The sequence below is a fragment of the Primulina tabacum genome, chromosome 4 (assembly GCF_025594145.1).
Source record: "Primulina tabacum isolate GXHZ01 chromosome 4, ASM2559414v2, whole genome shotgun sequence".
NCBI classification, from domain to species: domain Eukaryota; kingdom Viridiplantae; phylum Streptophyta; class Magnoliopsida; order Lamiales; family Gesneriaceae; genus Primulina; species Primulina tabacum.
Genome location: NC_134553.1, coordinates 155,320 through 171,056, shown reverse-complemented (window position 1 = coordinate 171,056; position 15,737 = coordinate 155,320). Strand labels below are relative to the sequence as shown.

The following is a 15,737-nucleotide window of genomic DNA, read 5'->3' as shown; positions in this document are numbered from 1 at the left end:
AGAAATGCCAGACATAACGGGCTATCGGGCCATCAATGAAGACATGTGTAAATGTCTCCGACATATCACAACACTGGCATCGAGAAGCCAACTCAAAGCCACGACGTTGGAGCATATCATCCAACGGGAGCCACTGATGCCAAAATCTCCAAAGAAAAAAAGACATCGTGGGCCTCAACCAACGGCCCCAACAAGGAGTCAAGATATCAGAAACAGGGTCTCTCAATCGGACAAGCTCCCAAGCAGACCTAATCGAAAAAGCACCGTCAGAACTGTGAATCCAAAGCGCCAAATCAGGCTCGCCAAAGGCAATCGGGGTCAAAGTAATCGCCTCAGCAACAGAAGGGGCCACCACAGCGCAAAGAAGATCGAAATCCCAAGCCCCCTCAGACAAAAAGTGAAAAACCCGAACATCACGGCCCCCACGGACCTCACACTGGCTGGACAGAGCAGTATCCCCAAACCATATGTCATCCCAAAAGGACACGTCTCCAAGGCCAACGCGCCAGCGAATGCCGGGCTCGGCGCGAGGTCTGATCCGTAGGAGACGACGCCAGGTGGGGGATATTAAACCACGAGGGAGAACAGAGGCAGGAGCATCCATCTGGCAATACTTCCGTAAAAGGAATCTCGCCCAGAGAGAGGAGCCCTGCCGAAACCGGAACCACAACTTAATAGAAAAGCTATCCACTAGATCTTTCAATCTGCGGAAGCCAAGACCACCCTCCATCACTGGAAGACAGGCTCGAGACCACTTGGCCCAGTGCCATTTCTTCTCCAGTGTCCGCGACCCCCAGAGAAAAGCGTTGAAAACCAGCTCAAGCTTCTCCATGACAGCAAGCGGTGGCTGTACCACCTGAAACAGATAAATCGGCATGGAGAGGAGCACACTGCAGATAAGGGTTATGCGGCTACCCGGAGAGAGCGTCCGGATCTCCCAACCCTCTAACTTCCTACGAACAGATTGTAGGAGGTGCTCAAAAAGGGAACATACTCGGTTACCCCTAAACAAGGGGACTCCGAGGTACTTGAGGGGCAAATGACCCTCCGCAAACCTGGTGATGCGCAAAATCCGAGAGCGAAGTCGCTCAGAGCACCTCGGAGGCAAGATAACAGAACATTTGACAGCGTTCACCAGCTGACCCGAACAATTCTCATAATGATGCAGTAAACCCATAAGGCGCCGCAAACTACGAGACCCACCATTGGCGAAAATAATGACATCATCAGCATAAGCCAGATGGGAAATCAGGATATCACAACCAGAGCGGTACCTGAGCTCAGGATGCTGCAGGTAGAGGCGGTCAAGGCCGCGCGATAGGTACTCCGCCCCCAAAATGAAAAGCATGGGGGACAAGGGATCGCCCTGTCTGAGGCCTCTAGTGGAACCAAAGAACCCCGAGAGAGAGCCATTGATGTTCACGGAGAAATGACAATGAGATATGCAAGCCGAGACCATCTCCACAACCCGCTCCGAGAAACCAAAGTGTCTCAAAACCTCGAAGAGGAAAGGCCACTGGACCCTGTCATAGGCCTTGGCCATATCCAACTTCAGGATAACATTACCGCCACGAGTGGGGAGAGTGAGACTGTGAGTGAGCTCCTGGGCTAGGAGAATATTATCGGAGATCATCCGACCCGGAACGAAGCCACTCTGATTCGGTGAAATAAGTCTCTCCGCCACAACCCTCAGCCGAGAGTACAACAGCTTAGAGATGATCTTATTAGTGACATTGCACAGACTAATCGGACGGAAGTCCGACCAAGCATGAGCACCCGCGACTTTGGGGATCAGAGTGATTGTGGTGGCGGTAAAACCCTGGGGGAGGGGAGAACCCCTGAAAAAATCCAGGACAGCATCAAAAACATCCTGATGAACAATCTCCCAACAATGCTGAAAGAACGCCGAGGAGAAGCCATCAGGCCCAGCCACACTATCAGGATGTATGGAGAAGACGGTCGCACGAACCTCCTCCAAAGAAGGGGTCACAACAATACCCTCATTCTCCACAGCAGAGATAACGGAGGGGAAGCCCGAAAAATCAGGACTCGCAAGCGCAGAGGGGTCACCAGTAAGCAAATGCTGGAAAAACGAGGCTCCCGACTGCTGAATCAACTCAGGAGACGTCAGGCATACCCCATTATCCCAGATGCGGAAAATCTTATTCGCCACCCTTTTCTTCTTCACCATGTTGTGAAAGAGTTTGGTGTTCCTCTCACCATCCTCTAACCAGTGGCAAGCAGCTTTCTGTCTCCAAAAATCCGCCTCCATGGCGGTGACACGGGCCAGATCCTCATTGCGATCAGACAGAGAAGTCCAATTCAACTCAGAAGGATCAGCCTCACAGACAACCTCAGCGGACCGAACAGCCCTCTCAGCCTCAATGATTTTATCGAAAAGGTTCCCAAAAACATCCTGATTCCACCACTTGAGGTGATGTTTGAGGCGCTTAAGCTTAGCAAAAAGGCGAGGCATACCACTCAAACTACAAGGCAGAAACCAATTAAGCCGAACAGTCTGCAAAAAACCATGATGCCGAAGCCACATACGCTGGAAGCGAAACGAGCTCGGCCCACGGGCAAAAACCGGAGCGGTGACCAAAAGCGGACAGTGGTCAGAGAAAGTACGGGGAAGATGTTCAACACGAATGGAGCTGAAATGATCACCCCAATCAACGGAGACCATAACCCTGTCCAACCGCTTCCAAATGGTCTTATTCGTCCAGGTGAACGAAGAGCCCTCAAAACCGGCATCAACCAGACCAGAATCCAAAATGAAAGTATTGAACTCCTCCATGGGTAGAAGCCTACCACCACGGGTGCCCAAACACTCAGATGCATCTCTGACTACATTAAAATCACCCCCAACAAGCCAAGGACCCAGAGCAGGCTTGACCTGAAGAAGGGAAGACCAAAGATCTCTGCGCTCAACGTAGCCGCAGCTGGCATAAACAAATGAACAAAACACCTCAGTCGGTAAAAAGAGGCGGACACCTTGATGTGCAGGAACTGAGCATGATCGAAAACACACTCAGTCTGCACATCCGCGGATGAAAAAACCCAAATATTACCAGAAAGATTCGAAATGACTCTAGAAAAACCAAAACGGCGAGTCATGAATCTCTGGTCCAACATGATCATCGGCTCCAAAATGGCCAAAATCTTAATCTGATGCGCCTTCACATAAGCATGAAGCCGCTGTTGGGACTCCGAACTCCGAAGTCCCCGAACATTCCAAATGAGGGAATTCATGGAGATCGATGAGCAGAAGCACCCGGCCGCCGCCTAAACGAAACTCCCAACGCTTCCTTTTTCCTTTTATTCACGTTCGACATATCAGTATCCTGAGCACCAGAATCAGAATGTCGATCAAACCCCGTGTCGAGGTCATCAGCAGACATACGCTCGACAATCCGCTCACAAACAGGAGACCCCTGTTGAGCAACAAGTTCCTCAAGATGAGAGGAAACATCTGGAGAAGAAGGAATGGAAGGAATCGAATGGCAGCTGTGATTCTCCATGCACTGAACAGAAGTGCCAAAACCCCCCTCCTCAAACTGATGAACCAAAGACTGAACAGACACACAAGCCGTACCCGAAGGTAAGGCGTCAACAATGGGCAGACCCAAACTAATCGGGTCAACATCAACAACAGGAGCCTGATCCAAAGGAGCATCTCCAAGTAAACCATCACCCACAACCTCCAAGTGGGATCCAAGATCAGGATTAAGACCAACCAACTCAGTAGCGTCGCAACGCTGAGCCTCATCGTGCCAGGGTGACAAAACCTCAAAGGCATTTGAGGAAGTAACTTGATGCGGAACATCAGGAACTGTAGGGGGGGCTCCAGCAGGAGGACCCCTGTGCACAGGCCGCCTCCTCCGTCTTCGTCTAGGGCCATCGCCATTTAAATGAAGCTGAGGCTGTGGTCCAGGATTAAAGACAGGAACAGCACCCTCCTGGGGTGTTTGTGCTTTGGGAGGAACTGGATCTTGAGATTTTTGAAAAACGGGTTTAGGCCTCGACGGCCTAGGATTTTTCCCGTGAGAATAACACACGGTAACTGAATGTCCCAGCATCTTGCAGTCAATGCAATATGCGGGGATCTTCTCATAAATGACATCAATAACCTGTGTGTGATCACCTCAACCAACCCAAACCTGCTGAATGGGAGGCTGTAAAACATCAATTTCCACACATACTTGGGCGAAAGCGCCTCGAGAGACATCAGCGGTGTGGTCGTCCATCTTAACAGGCTTACCCACAAGACTCGCAAGAGCAAAAAGAGTACGCTTGTTGAACAAATGCAAGGGTAAGCCCGGAAAACGGATCCAGACTGGCGCAATGGGGGATTCCTCATGCAGATTAAATTCGGGAGTCCACTTAGAAAAACGGATCCCAAGTGGTCCCACAAAAATGTTCCCCCTCGACCAAACGCGCGCGTAATCTTCTTCACATGAGAGAGAAATGACCAAAAAACCTCTGGGTAAGAATTTCAAGTCAAACGATCGCACTAGTCCCATTGTTTCGAAAGCCACAGAAATCGAAGAATTAGGGACTAAGGACCTGTTCCCCGAAATTTTACCGACTAGAGCATATTTAAAAGGTTCGATCAGTGAAGAAATTACCTCAACCGGGAATCGGATACCCGGCTTGCCATCCAGAATAGACGGCTCAGGCAGCTCCTCCATCGAATTACGCACATCCTCGAAACTTTTCTGCACGGTACGAGGAGACGGAGGTGCAAGAGCGTCACGAAAAGAAACAGTAGCCCGAACCTCAGCACGAAGGACGGGTTTGACCGCAGATGCAGAACCATTGACTGCCGAGTCAACTCGATCAACACGACGGTTTGACTCGCCCGAGTTGACCCGCGAGTTACCGGCCGGAGTTGCAGCGATCGCCGACGACGTCATGGGGAGTACAGAACCGGTATCCAAAGCACGAGAACCGGACGTCGGAGGGGCCGATTGGACACTAGAATTGGATGAAATCGATTGAAAATCGCCAATTTGGGCGTTTTTGATCGGAGATGAATTACCTGAAATTGAAGATAAAATTGGATTACCCATCGAAAGTGGAGTACACGGTTGAAAGGAATTCACCAACGGAGCGGCGATGACGCCGGAATTGAAGAAAAACCCCGTCGGCGTTAGGGTTTCAGTGGTGCGAGGTGTAGATCTGAAATTCCCGTCGGAATTGAACACCGATGATGACGGGCCTTGTAGAGTTGGAATCGACTGCTCATGGGGATTCCAGATCGGGGTCCCAATTGAACAGAGGTGACCGGAATCGGCCGGCATGGACAGAAACGTGGCTGGAGGCGTGATGAACAGTGCAGGCGGAAGTTCGGAGCTTAAATCGGCGGGGCAAATGGACACCGATTTACCTAATTTTTGGACACAAGGGTCGCTTGGAAGAGGCGAATCTAAGGGTACATAAACGGCGCCAATCGGAACGGTAGATGAAGTCGACGCGTTTATGGCCGGAATTTGCGGGATTTGTGTCGGCGATTTGGTGGGGCAAACGTGCTCTGATGACGATGATTTTTGGATATTATGTTCGTTGGGGTGTGGCGCGTCGGGTGGTGTGGTGAACCGGCCGGGAACCGGCAGCGGCGGCATGGCGGCGGTGAGAGCAAGTTTGGGCGATTTTTAGGGGTTTTTTTGGGTTTTTGGGGTTGAGAGCATTTTTCCGGTCTGGAGCTGGTCGGTTTAGGGTTTAGGGTTTAGGGTTTAGGGTTTTTTTTTTTTTTTTTTTTTTTTAAATCAAAGTTTATTTTTATACAACAAAGAGCAGTACAAATAAAACCTAATGGGAGGGAGACTGTGTCAAGACCTCCACAAAAGGCTATACAATCACAACATCAAAACAAAAATAACGACATACTACAACAGGGCAACCCGAAATACAACAGAACAAAAAGCAAACAAACCAGAGGTTGCCCCAGAATACATCAATCAAAATAAAACAAAGGGTGGGCAAGGAGAACTCTGCAGTGAACGCCCACCTCAAAGCATATCAACCTGAATCAGGCGGTCGCCCATAAGGTAACCCCGCCTGACTCTTCTGAGTCCTGTAAAACCGGCGCTGCTGTGAGCGCGTGCGACCGGGTAGTGGCAAGGACTGACATGCAGTAGTAGGAGGAAGAGCCAAATCAGCCTCTCGAGAACCACTCCCAAGGTCAATCTGTAACGGAGTAATGGGACCAGAAGCTGTAGTAACAACCATCTGTGACGGAGCAGTGGAAACAATCATCGGGTCTATTACCACGGGAACAACATCAACCGGAGAAGAGCTCGACCCAGAACTAGACCCCTGAGCACCACCTGCAATAACGGAAGTAACAACCACTGAAATGTCCTGAGGAGTAGGCATGGTAGCCACCACAACCTGAGGCACCAATGGAATATCCTCAACAATAGCCTCTAAAGAATGAGAAGAGGACGATGGGCATGAAGATGAACCAACACCAGAATCAACACCTGGGAAGGAATCTCCTGTAATAGAGTGAAGAACCTCGAACTGGTTACTCGAAGGAGAAGCCAGAGGAGTAACCTGACTAGAAGCCTGGCGACGCCTACGTCGCTGCTGAATCCATCCTGGCTCAGTACTCCCAGAACCAGCACCACTAGAAGGAACCGAGTCATGCGGAACACTGTGAGGCTGACCCGAAGACCCTGGATCAGCCGAAGAAGTATGAGGACGCTTTCCCTGATCTTTGGAACGGCTGCCAAAAGACCTAAAACCAGAACTAGAACAGCGCTGCACAGAATGGCCTAACATATGGCACTCCGTACAAAAATAGGGGACTTTTTCATAGACCACCCCCAAAGTCTGTCTGTGACTGCCCCACCCCACCCAGATTTGATCCGGACGAGGTTGCAACACATCAATCTCAACGCAAATGCGGGCAAAAGAGCCTCGAGAACCATCAGCTGTAATCTCATCCACCATAAGAGGGTTCCCTAAAATCTTACCAATCTGATAAAGACACTGCTTGTCATATAAATGCAGAGGTAAATCAAGAATCCGAACCCAAACCGGAGTAATCGAAGACTCGGCCTCAAATTTAAACTCTGGTGTCCATTTAGAAAAACGAATCGAAACTGTCCCGATAGAAACAAACTTTTGAGACCATAATTTAAGAAAATCTTCCTCAACAGAAAAAATAATAACCAAAAAGCCTCGGGGAAGAAATTTCACGGTAAACGAGCCCATGAAGCCAAAATGGGAAAAAGCAGTCATGATAGCACTATTGGGTGTAACACCCCGGTTCCCTGTAACACGGCCAATCAACGAAAATTTAAAAGGCACTGACAGGGAAGAAATAACCTGATCCGGGAAGAGAATACCCGGAATACCATCCACAAGAGTCGACTCCGCAGGCCCACCCAGCATGTCACCAAACCCTGCAAAGCTCTGTTTGGCTGGAGGAAGAGCAGTGATATCTCGAAATGAAGCCAAAGGAGGGACTGGTGAAGGCGGAACAGTGGCCGAAACATCAAGAGCAGAAGAACATGTAGGTTTGACCTCCGGTTGACCCCCGGCCAAATATGGCGAGGTGACCACCTGAACATCACCACCGACCAGAGACGACGATGGGAGCACAGAACCGGTACCCAAAAGAGAGGAACCGACCGGCGACAGAGGTGATCCACTCGACTTAAAGAACCCAAAAGGTATTTCGACACCATTATGCATGATAGTACCTAACAGTTCCGCATGAGCGGGCAGTTTAAGCCGAGAAGGCAAACGAACTGTAGAACAAACAGCACTTACCGGAGCAGCAGTACACAAAGGCGCTACTGCCGAGTCAACACGGTTGAGTTGACTCGGAGACTCGACCGCTTTCACCGGTGAGTTTCCAACCGGAGCAAAGCTAAAGGCCGGTGACGATGAGGAGGGACAGGAACCGGCCACTAAACCACCTGAAACGGCCGAAAACGTGTTGAACCGGGCAGAACTCGGCGACGAACTCGCTTGAAAGCCATGAATTTGGGCGTTTTTGATTGCACCAACATTTGCTGAAATTGATTGCACCATAGAGTTACCCATGACTTGTAAAGTATACGGTAAAGAGGAATTGATAATCGGAGCACCGACGCCGGAGTAATTGGAAGACGAAGTCGGCGCACCTAGGGTTTGAATGGTGCCAAACGTAGATCTGAAACTCCGTTCACCACCGGACGTTGTTGGTAACGGGCCTTGACTCATTGGAAGCGCCTTATCATGGGGATTCCGGATCTGGGTCTTGATCGGAAAACCATCACTAGAATCGGCCGTAATCGATGAAGAAGTGGACGGCGACGCGGTGAACAGTGCCGTCGGGACTTTGCCGGTCGATTTGGGGAAGCAAACAGACTCCGATTGACCTGAAAGTTGGACACGAGGATCGACTGGTGAAGACGGTTCCAACGGTATATCACTCGATACCGGACGATGCACGGTTACCGGCGCGACAGATTTCGCCGGAAATTGCGCAAATTTCGGACATTTGATCGTGCAATTGGCCGAGCAAACGTGCTCCGATTGACTTGAAATTTTCACAGTAACCTCGTCTTGCCGAGGCGCATCCGATGGTACTATTGGCCGGCCGGAAACCGGCGCCGACATAGGGGCGAATGTTAGGCGATTTTTGACTTTTTTTTGGACACTATTCACTGTAGAGAAAATTTTTTAGGGGCGAATGGTTTTGGTTTTGGTTTAGGGTTTAGGGTTTAGGGTTTAGGGTTTTTTTTTTTTTTTTTTTTTTTCCGGAAAACACCGCCGGATGCGGGGGGGTTAGGCAGACCCCTACCTGTATATATCCACAAAATAAAAAGTAACAGCAGAAAGAAAACCTAAAAGAGGAGGGGGACTATACCAAGACCTCCTCAAAAAGGCTAAAGCAGTAGAAACATAAATGCAAAGTAGCCTAGGGACCTAAATACAAAAGCAAAAAAACCCTAGACTACGACCAAAAGTGCGCCAAAAACTAATCAAATACGAGCAGCGCTAAGAGTCAACACGGCGAGGAAGACCAAATGATAACTGGGAGATGAGTGCGGTATCCAAGAAGAAACTCTCATCTCTGAGCCATCACCCTGAAGAATCCAATCTGTCAAAACGACTCTAATCTGAGACCGGATAACTGTATGAATCCCGGCAGTCAAATAAGAGCTGGCCAGGAAATCACTGTACAATGGCGATAAAAGGGCAAAATGAAGATCGCAATCCAGCCAGAACAAAAAAAAGATCCAGCATCTGAAGTATGAATCTGACGAAGGTATCATAACAATGACGAGGATCGTCCGGAAATAATCCCTGGAACCACCACGACATCCAGTAAACTCCTGTAAAAGAACTGATACGGCGGGCAAGGAGAGCCTGCAGTAAACGCCCGCCAGGGACCAGAAATAGACCAAAGAGAAGCACAAATAGAGATAGCGCTCCAGTGAATATGAGAGGGCCAAGAAAAACACCAATAGGGGTAGTGCAAGAGCCCACACAATCCCGAGGAGACCAAACATGTAGTGTGCGAGTGTCTGTGCCCACTCACACCAGACTGGCAAACCGGGGAAAAAGAGAAACCCCCAACAGAACAGTACCTGCAAAGAAAAAATAAAGATATACATATAGATATACCGAAGAAATGGATCCAAGTGAAGGAAAGGGCTGCAAACAGCTAAGAACATCTATATCTCAGGTAGGGGAGTCCGGAGGTATCCGAACGTACAAGTATGGAAATGTGCCTAGGGAGGGAGGGACCTAACTCTAAGGTAAAGTGCCTAAGGGTATGGGCCCTCGCCGCCAATGCATCTGCCACCGAATTACCCTCCCGGAATATATGCGAAATATGAACAGACCGCCCCCTCAAAAGGACCAGAATCCTGGATACAATGTGATCAAGACCCCAGCAACATCGACGGGAACGAATGAGCTGAATAGAAGTCAGAGAATCAAGCTCGATCCAAAGAGGGAAAAAAGAATGATCAGAACAAAGGAGAAGACCCCTCCAAACCGCCCAAAGCTCAGCCCGGAGAGAAGACCCAGCTCCGATGAACTCGCTGAATGAGAGCACAACCCTCCCGGAATCATCCCGAACAACGCCACCAGCAGAGGAGTCCCCAGATGTACCACGCGAGCTCCCATCCACATTAAGCTTGAAACACCCGGACGGCGGTCGCAGCCAGCGAACAATCGCCGTCCTATGGAATCTGCGGAGAGCAACCGAAATACCCAGCAATCTCGCCACATGAAACACACCCAGCCAATGTCTGGGCTTGACAAGGTTTAGGGTTTAGGGTTTAGGGTTTAGGGTTTTTTTTTTTTTTTTTTTTTTTTTTAGTAAAACACCGCCGAAAGCGGGGGGGTTAGGCGGACCCCTACCTGTATATATAAACACAAAAGAAATACAAGATAAGGCCTAAAGAGAGGGGAGGTATACCAAGACCTCTCTAAAAGCGAGTTTGACAACACATAAAACATAAAGACATAAAACCTAGGGTGGCAAATACACGTGCCAAAATCTAATCCCTAGGAAAAGCGCATAATAAAAATGAACATATAAGAGCAGCGCTAAATACATCAAAACAAATCGAAACATGTCTAAACTGTAAAGATCCGACTCAGATGTAGGTGCAAAAGACAACCAATTGTACCCATCTCTGAGCCGTCTGTCGCTGTAAGTCCAACGTGAAAATGGCGTCCTAGTCCGAGATCGGTCTGCAGTTAATGATCCCGCAATCAAAATAATATCCGGCTGGGGAAGCATTGTGCCAAAACAGTAGAAGCACAGATGGAGTACCGCAATCCAGCTGAAGTAAGAGAAACTTCAAATCCCCAGAAGAAGGTGAAAACGTATGGAGCTCATAACGTCATAAATCCAAGCGTGACTGGAACGTTGATATAAGAGGTAGCCAAGAGATAACATGGAGAGCCACCAATGCACGTAGCAAAAGCAGAGAACATATAAATCCCGACATGAATGGAGCTCTGAGCCAGAGAAACCACTGAGAGAGATCATCCAAAGCCACCATAAAACCCGGCAAGAGAACACAAAATATAGAAAGCGGCGGCCAAGGAGAAGCCTGCAGAGAGCGACCGCCAGAGAACAGGGTGGTCCAAATAAAAGCACCAATGGAGAAGGTGCGAGAGTCCACCCAGATCCAAAGAAACAAAGCACTCCAAAGAGACAGTACCTGCAAAGGAAAAAATACATATAGATATATATAAATATATATATATATATAGAAATAGATCCAAATAAAGGAAGGGGCTGCAAATAGCTAAGAACATCTGTATCTAAGGTAGGGAAGCCCGGAGATATCCGAGCGGGTCAGTATGGATATGTGTCTGGGTAGTGAAGGACCTAACTCTAAGATATAAACCCTAATGGTATGAGCCCTCGCCGCCAACGCATCCGCCACCGAATTTCCCTCCCGAAAAATATGTGAAAAATGAACCGCCCGCCCCCTCAAAAGAAACAGAATCCGAGTGACTGTATGATGAAGGTCCCAATGACACCGACGAGAACGCAGGATCTGAAGAGAAATCTGAGAATCGGTCTCAACCCAAAGGGGAAAAAGACCGAGATCGGAACAGATAAGAAGGCCCCTCCAAACCGCCCAAAGCTCCGCCCGGACATTGGTCCCGACTCCGATAAACTCGCTGAAGGAGAGCACCACCCTGCCAGAAGAATCACGCACAACACCACCGACAGACGACTCCCCAGGATTGCCCCTCGAACTCCCATCAACATTCAGCTTAAAGCACCCAGGTGGTGGACAGAGCCACCGGACAATCGCTAACCTATGGGTCCGCTGAAAGGCAACAAAAATTCCCAGCGATCTCGCCGCCTCAAAGGCACCAAGCCAGTGCTTGGGCTTAACAATGAAAGCAGCATGGGCAAGACGCAGATAAGACAAAATCTGAGACTTCACAGTCTCCCCAGAAATACGCAACTGACGGTGCTTCGCATCATTACGAGCCATCCAGAGAAACCACAAAACAATGAAGGGCAGAAACTCCTTGACGTGGCCCCCAGGTGCCCAATGAAGATTTCTCTTCCAAGCGCTAAGGAACAACCTGAGATCCCCTGTGCAGGGGATCCGGACACGAAATATGGCCCCAAAGAAATGCCAGACATAACGGGCTATCGGGCCATCAATGAAGACATGTGTAAATGTCTCCGACATATCACAACACTGGCATCGAGAAGCCAACTCAAAGCCACGACGTTGGAGCATATCATCCAACGGGAGCCACTGATGCCAAAATCTCCAAAGAAAAAAAGACATCGTGGGCCTCAACCAACGGCCCCAACAAGGAGTCAAGATATCAGAAACAGGGTCTCTCAATCGGACAAGCTCCCAAGCAGACCTAATCGAAAAAGCACCGTCAGAACTGTGAATCCAAAGCGCCAAATCAGGCTCGCCAAAGGCAATCGGGGTCAAAGTAATCGCCTCAGCAACAGAAGGGGCCACCACAGCGCAAAGAAGATCGAAATCCCAAGCCCCCTCAGACAAAAAGTGAAAAACCCGAACATCACGGCCCCCACGGACCTCACACTGGCTGGACAGAGCAGTATCCCCAAACCATATGTCATCCCAAAAGGACACGTCTCCAAGGCCAACGCGCCAGCGAATGCCGGGCTCGGCGCGAGGTCTGATCCGTAGGAGACGACGCCAGGTGGGGGATATTAAACCACGAGGGAGAACAGAGGCAGGAGCATCCATCTGGCAATACTTCCGTAAAAGGAATCTCGCCCAGAGAGAGGAGCCCTGCCGAAACCGGAACCACAACTTAATAGAAAAGCTATCCACCAGATCTTTCAATCTGCGGAAGCCAAGACCACCCTCCATCACTGGGAGACAGGCTCGAGACCACTTGGCCCAGTGCCATTTCTTCTCCAGTGTCCGCGACCCCCAGAGAAAAGCGTTGAAAACCAGCTCAAGCTTCTCCATGACAGCAAGCGGTGGCTGTACCACCTGAAACAGATAAATCGGCATGGAGAGGAGCACACTGCGGATAAGGGTTATGCGGCTACCCGGAGAGAGCGTCCGGATCTCCCAACCCTCTAACTTCCTACGAACAGATTGTAGGAGGTGCTCAAAAAGGGAACATACTCGGTTACCCCTAAACAAGGGGACTCCGAGGTACTTGAGGGGCAAATGACCCTCCGCAAACCTGGTGATGCGCAAAATCCGAGAGCGAAGTCGCTCAGAGCACCTCGGAGGCAAGATAACAGAACATTTGACAGCGTTCACCAGCTGACCCGAACAATTCTCATAATGATGCAGTAAACCCATAAGGCGCCGCAAACTACGAGACCCACCATTGGCGAAAATAATGACATCATCAGCATAAGCCAGATGGGAAATCAGGATATCACAACCAGAGCGGTACCTGAGCTCAGGATGCTGCAGGTAGAGGCGGTCAAGGCCGCGCGATAGGTACTCCGCCCCCAAAATGAAAAGCATGGGGGACAAGGGATCGCCCTGTCTGAGGCCTCTAGTGGAACCAAAGAACCCCGAGAGAGAGCCATTGATGTTCATGGAGAAATGACAATGAGATATGCAAGCCGAGACCATCTCCACAACCCGCTCCGAGAAACCAAAGTGTCTCAAAACCTCGAAGAGGAAAGGCCACTGGACCCTGTCATAGGCCTTGGCCATATCCAACTTCAGGATAACATTACCGCCACGAGTGGGGAGAGTGAGACTGTGAGTGAGCTCCTGGGCTAGGAGAATATTATCGGAGATCATCCGACCCGGAACGAAGCCACTCTGATTCGGTGAAATAAGTCTCTCCGCCACAACCCTCAGCCGAGAGTACAACAGCTTAGAGATGATCTTATTAGTGACATTGCACAGACTAATCGGACGGAAGTCCGACCAAGCATGAGCACCCGCGACTTTGGGGATCAGAGTGATTGTGGTGGCGGTAAAACCCTGGGGGAGGGGAGAACCCCTGAAAAAATCCAGGACAGCATCAAAAACATCCTGATGAACAATCTCCCAACAATGCTGAAAGAACGCCGAGGAGAAGCCATCAGGCCCAGCCACACTATCAGGATGTATGGAGAAGACGGTCGCACGAACCTCCTCCAAAGAAGGGGTCACAACAATACCCTCATTCTCCACAGCAGAGATAACGGAGGGGAAGCCCGAAAAATCAGGACTCGCAAGCGCAGAGGGGTCACCAGTAAGCAAATGCTGGAAAAACGAGGCTCCCGACTGCTGAATCAACTCAGGAGACGTCAGGCATACCCCATTATCCCAGATGCGGAAAATCTTATTCGCCACCCTTTTCTTCTTCACCATGTTGTGAAAGAGTTTGGTGTTCCTCTCACCATCCTCTAACCAGTGGCAAGCAGCTTTCTGTCTCCAAAAATCCGCCTCCATGGCGGTGACACGGGCCAGATCCTCATTGCGATCAGACAGAGAAGTCCAATTCAACTCAGAAGGATCAGCCTCACAGACAACCTCAGCGGACCGAACAGCCCTCTCAGCCTCAATGATTTTATCGAAAAGGTTCCCAAAAACATCCTGATTCCACCACTTGAGGTGATGTTTGAGGCGCTTAAGCTTAGCAAAAAGGCGAGGCATACCACTCAAACTACAAGGCAGAAACCAATTAAGCCGAACAGTCTGCAAAAAACCATGATGCCGAAGCCACATACGCTGGAAGCGAAACGAGCTCGGCCCACGGGCAAAAACCGGAGCGGTGACCAAAAGCGGACAGTGGTCAGAGAAAGTACGGGGAAGATGTTCAACACGAATGGAGCTGAAATGATCACCCCAATCAACGGAGACCATAACCCTGTCCAACCGCTTCCAAATGGTCTTATTCGTCCAGGTGAACGAAGAGCCCTCAAAACCGGCATCAACCAGACCAGAATCCAAAATGAAAGTATTGAACTCCTCCATGGGTAGAAGCCTACCACCACGGGTGCCCAAACACTCAGATGCATCTCTGACTACATTAAAATCACCCCCAACAAGCCAAGGACCCAGAGCAGGCTTGACCTGAAGAAGGGAAGACCAAAGATCTCTGCGCTCAACGTAGCCGCAGCTGGCATAAACAAATGAACAAAACACCTCAGTCGGTAAAAAAGAGGCGGACACCTTGATGTGCAGGAACTGAGCATGATCGAAAACACACTCAGTCTGCACATCCGCGGATGAAAAAACCCAAATATTACCAGAAAGATTCGAAATGACTCTAGAAAAACCAAAACGGCGAGTCATGAATCTCTGGTCCAACATGATCATCGGCTCCAAAATGGCCAAAATCTTAATCTGATGCGCCTTCACATAAGCATGAAGCCGCTGTTGGGACTCCGAACTCCGAAGTCCCCGAACATTCCAAATGAGGGAATTCATGGAGATCGATGAGCAGAAGCACCCGGCCGCCGCCTAAACGAAACTCCCAACGCTTCCTTTTTCCTTTTATTCACGTTCGACATATCAGTATCCTGAGCACCAGAATCAGAATGTCGATCAAACCCCGTGTCGAGGTCATCAGCAGACATACGATCGACAATCCGCTCACAAACAGGAGACCCCTGTTGAGCAACAAGTTCCTCAAGATGAGAGGAAACATCTGGAGAAGAAGGAATGGAAGGAATCGAATGGCAGCTGTGATTCTCCATGCACTAAACAGAAGTGCCAAAACCCCCCTCCTCAAACTGATGAACCAAAGACTGAACAGACAGACAAGCCGTACCCGAAGGTAAGGCGTCAACAATGGGC

General features: G+C 49.7%; 1 protein-coding gene across 1 annotated transcript; it reads right to left on the bottom strand.

The window, feature by feature from the left end:
- Positions 1-8,981: 8,981 nt before the first annotated feature.
- On the bottom strand, positions 8,982-14,387 carry LOC142541289 (uncharacterized). Its single transcript, XM_075647847.1, has 4 exons — positions 11,373-14,387; positions 10,914-11,183; positions 10,004-10,144; positions 8,982-9,590 (listed from the first exon to the last, which is right to left on the bottom strand). The coding sequence occupies exons 1-4, from the start codon at positions 14,385-14,387 to the stop codon at positions 8,982-8,984; spliced, it is 4,035 nt and encodes a 1,344-aa protein (XP_075503962.1).
- Positions 14,388-15,737: the final 1,350 nt, after the last annotated feature.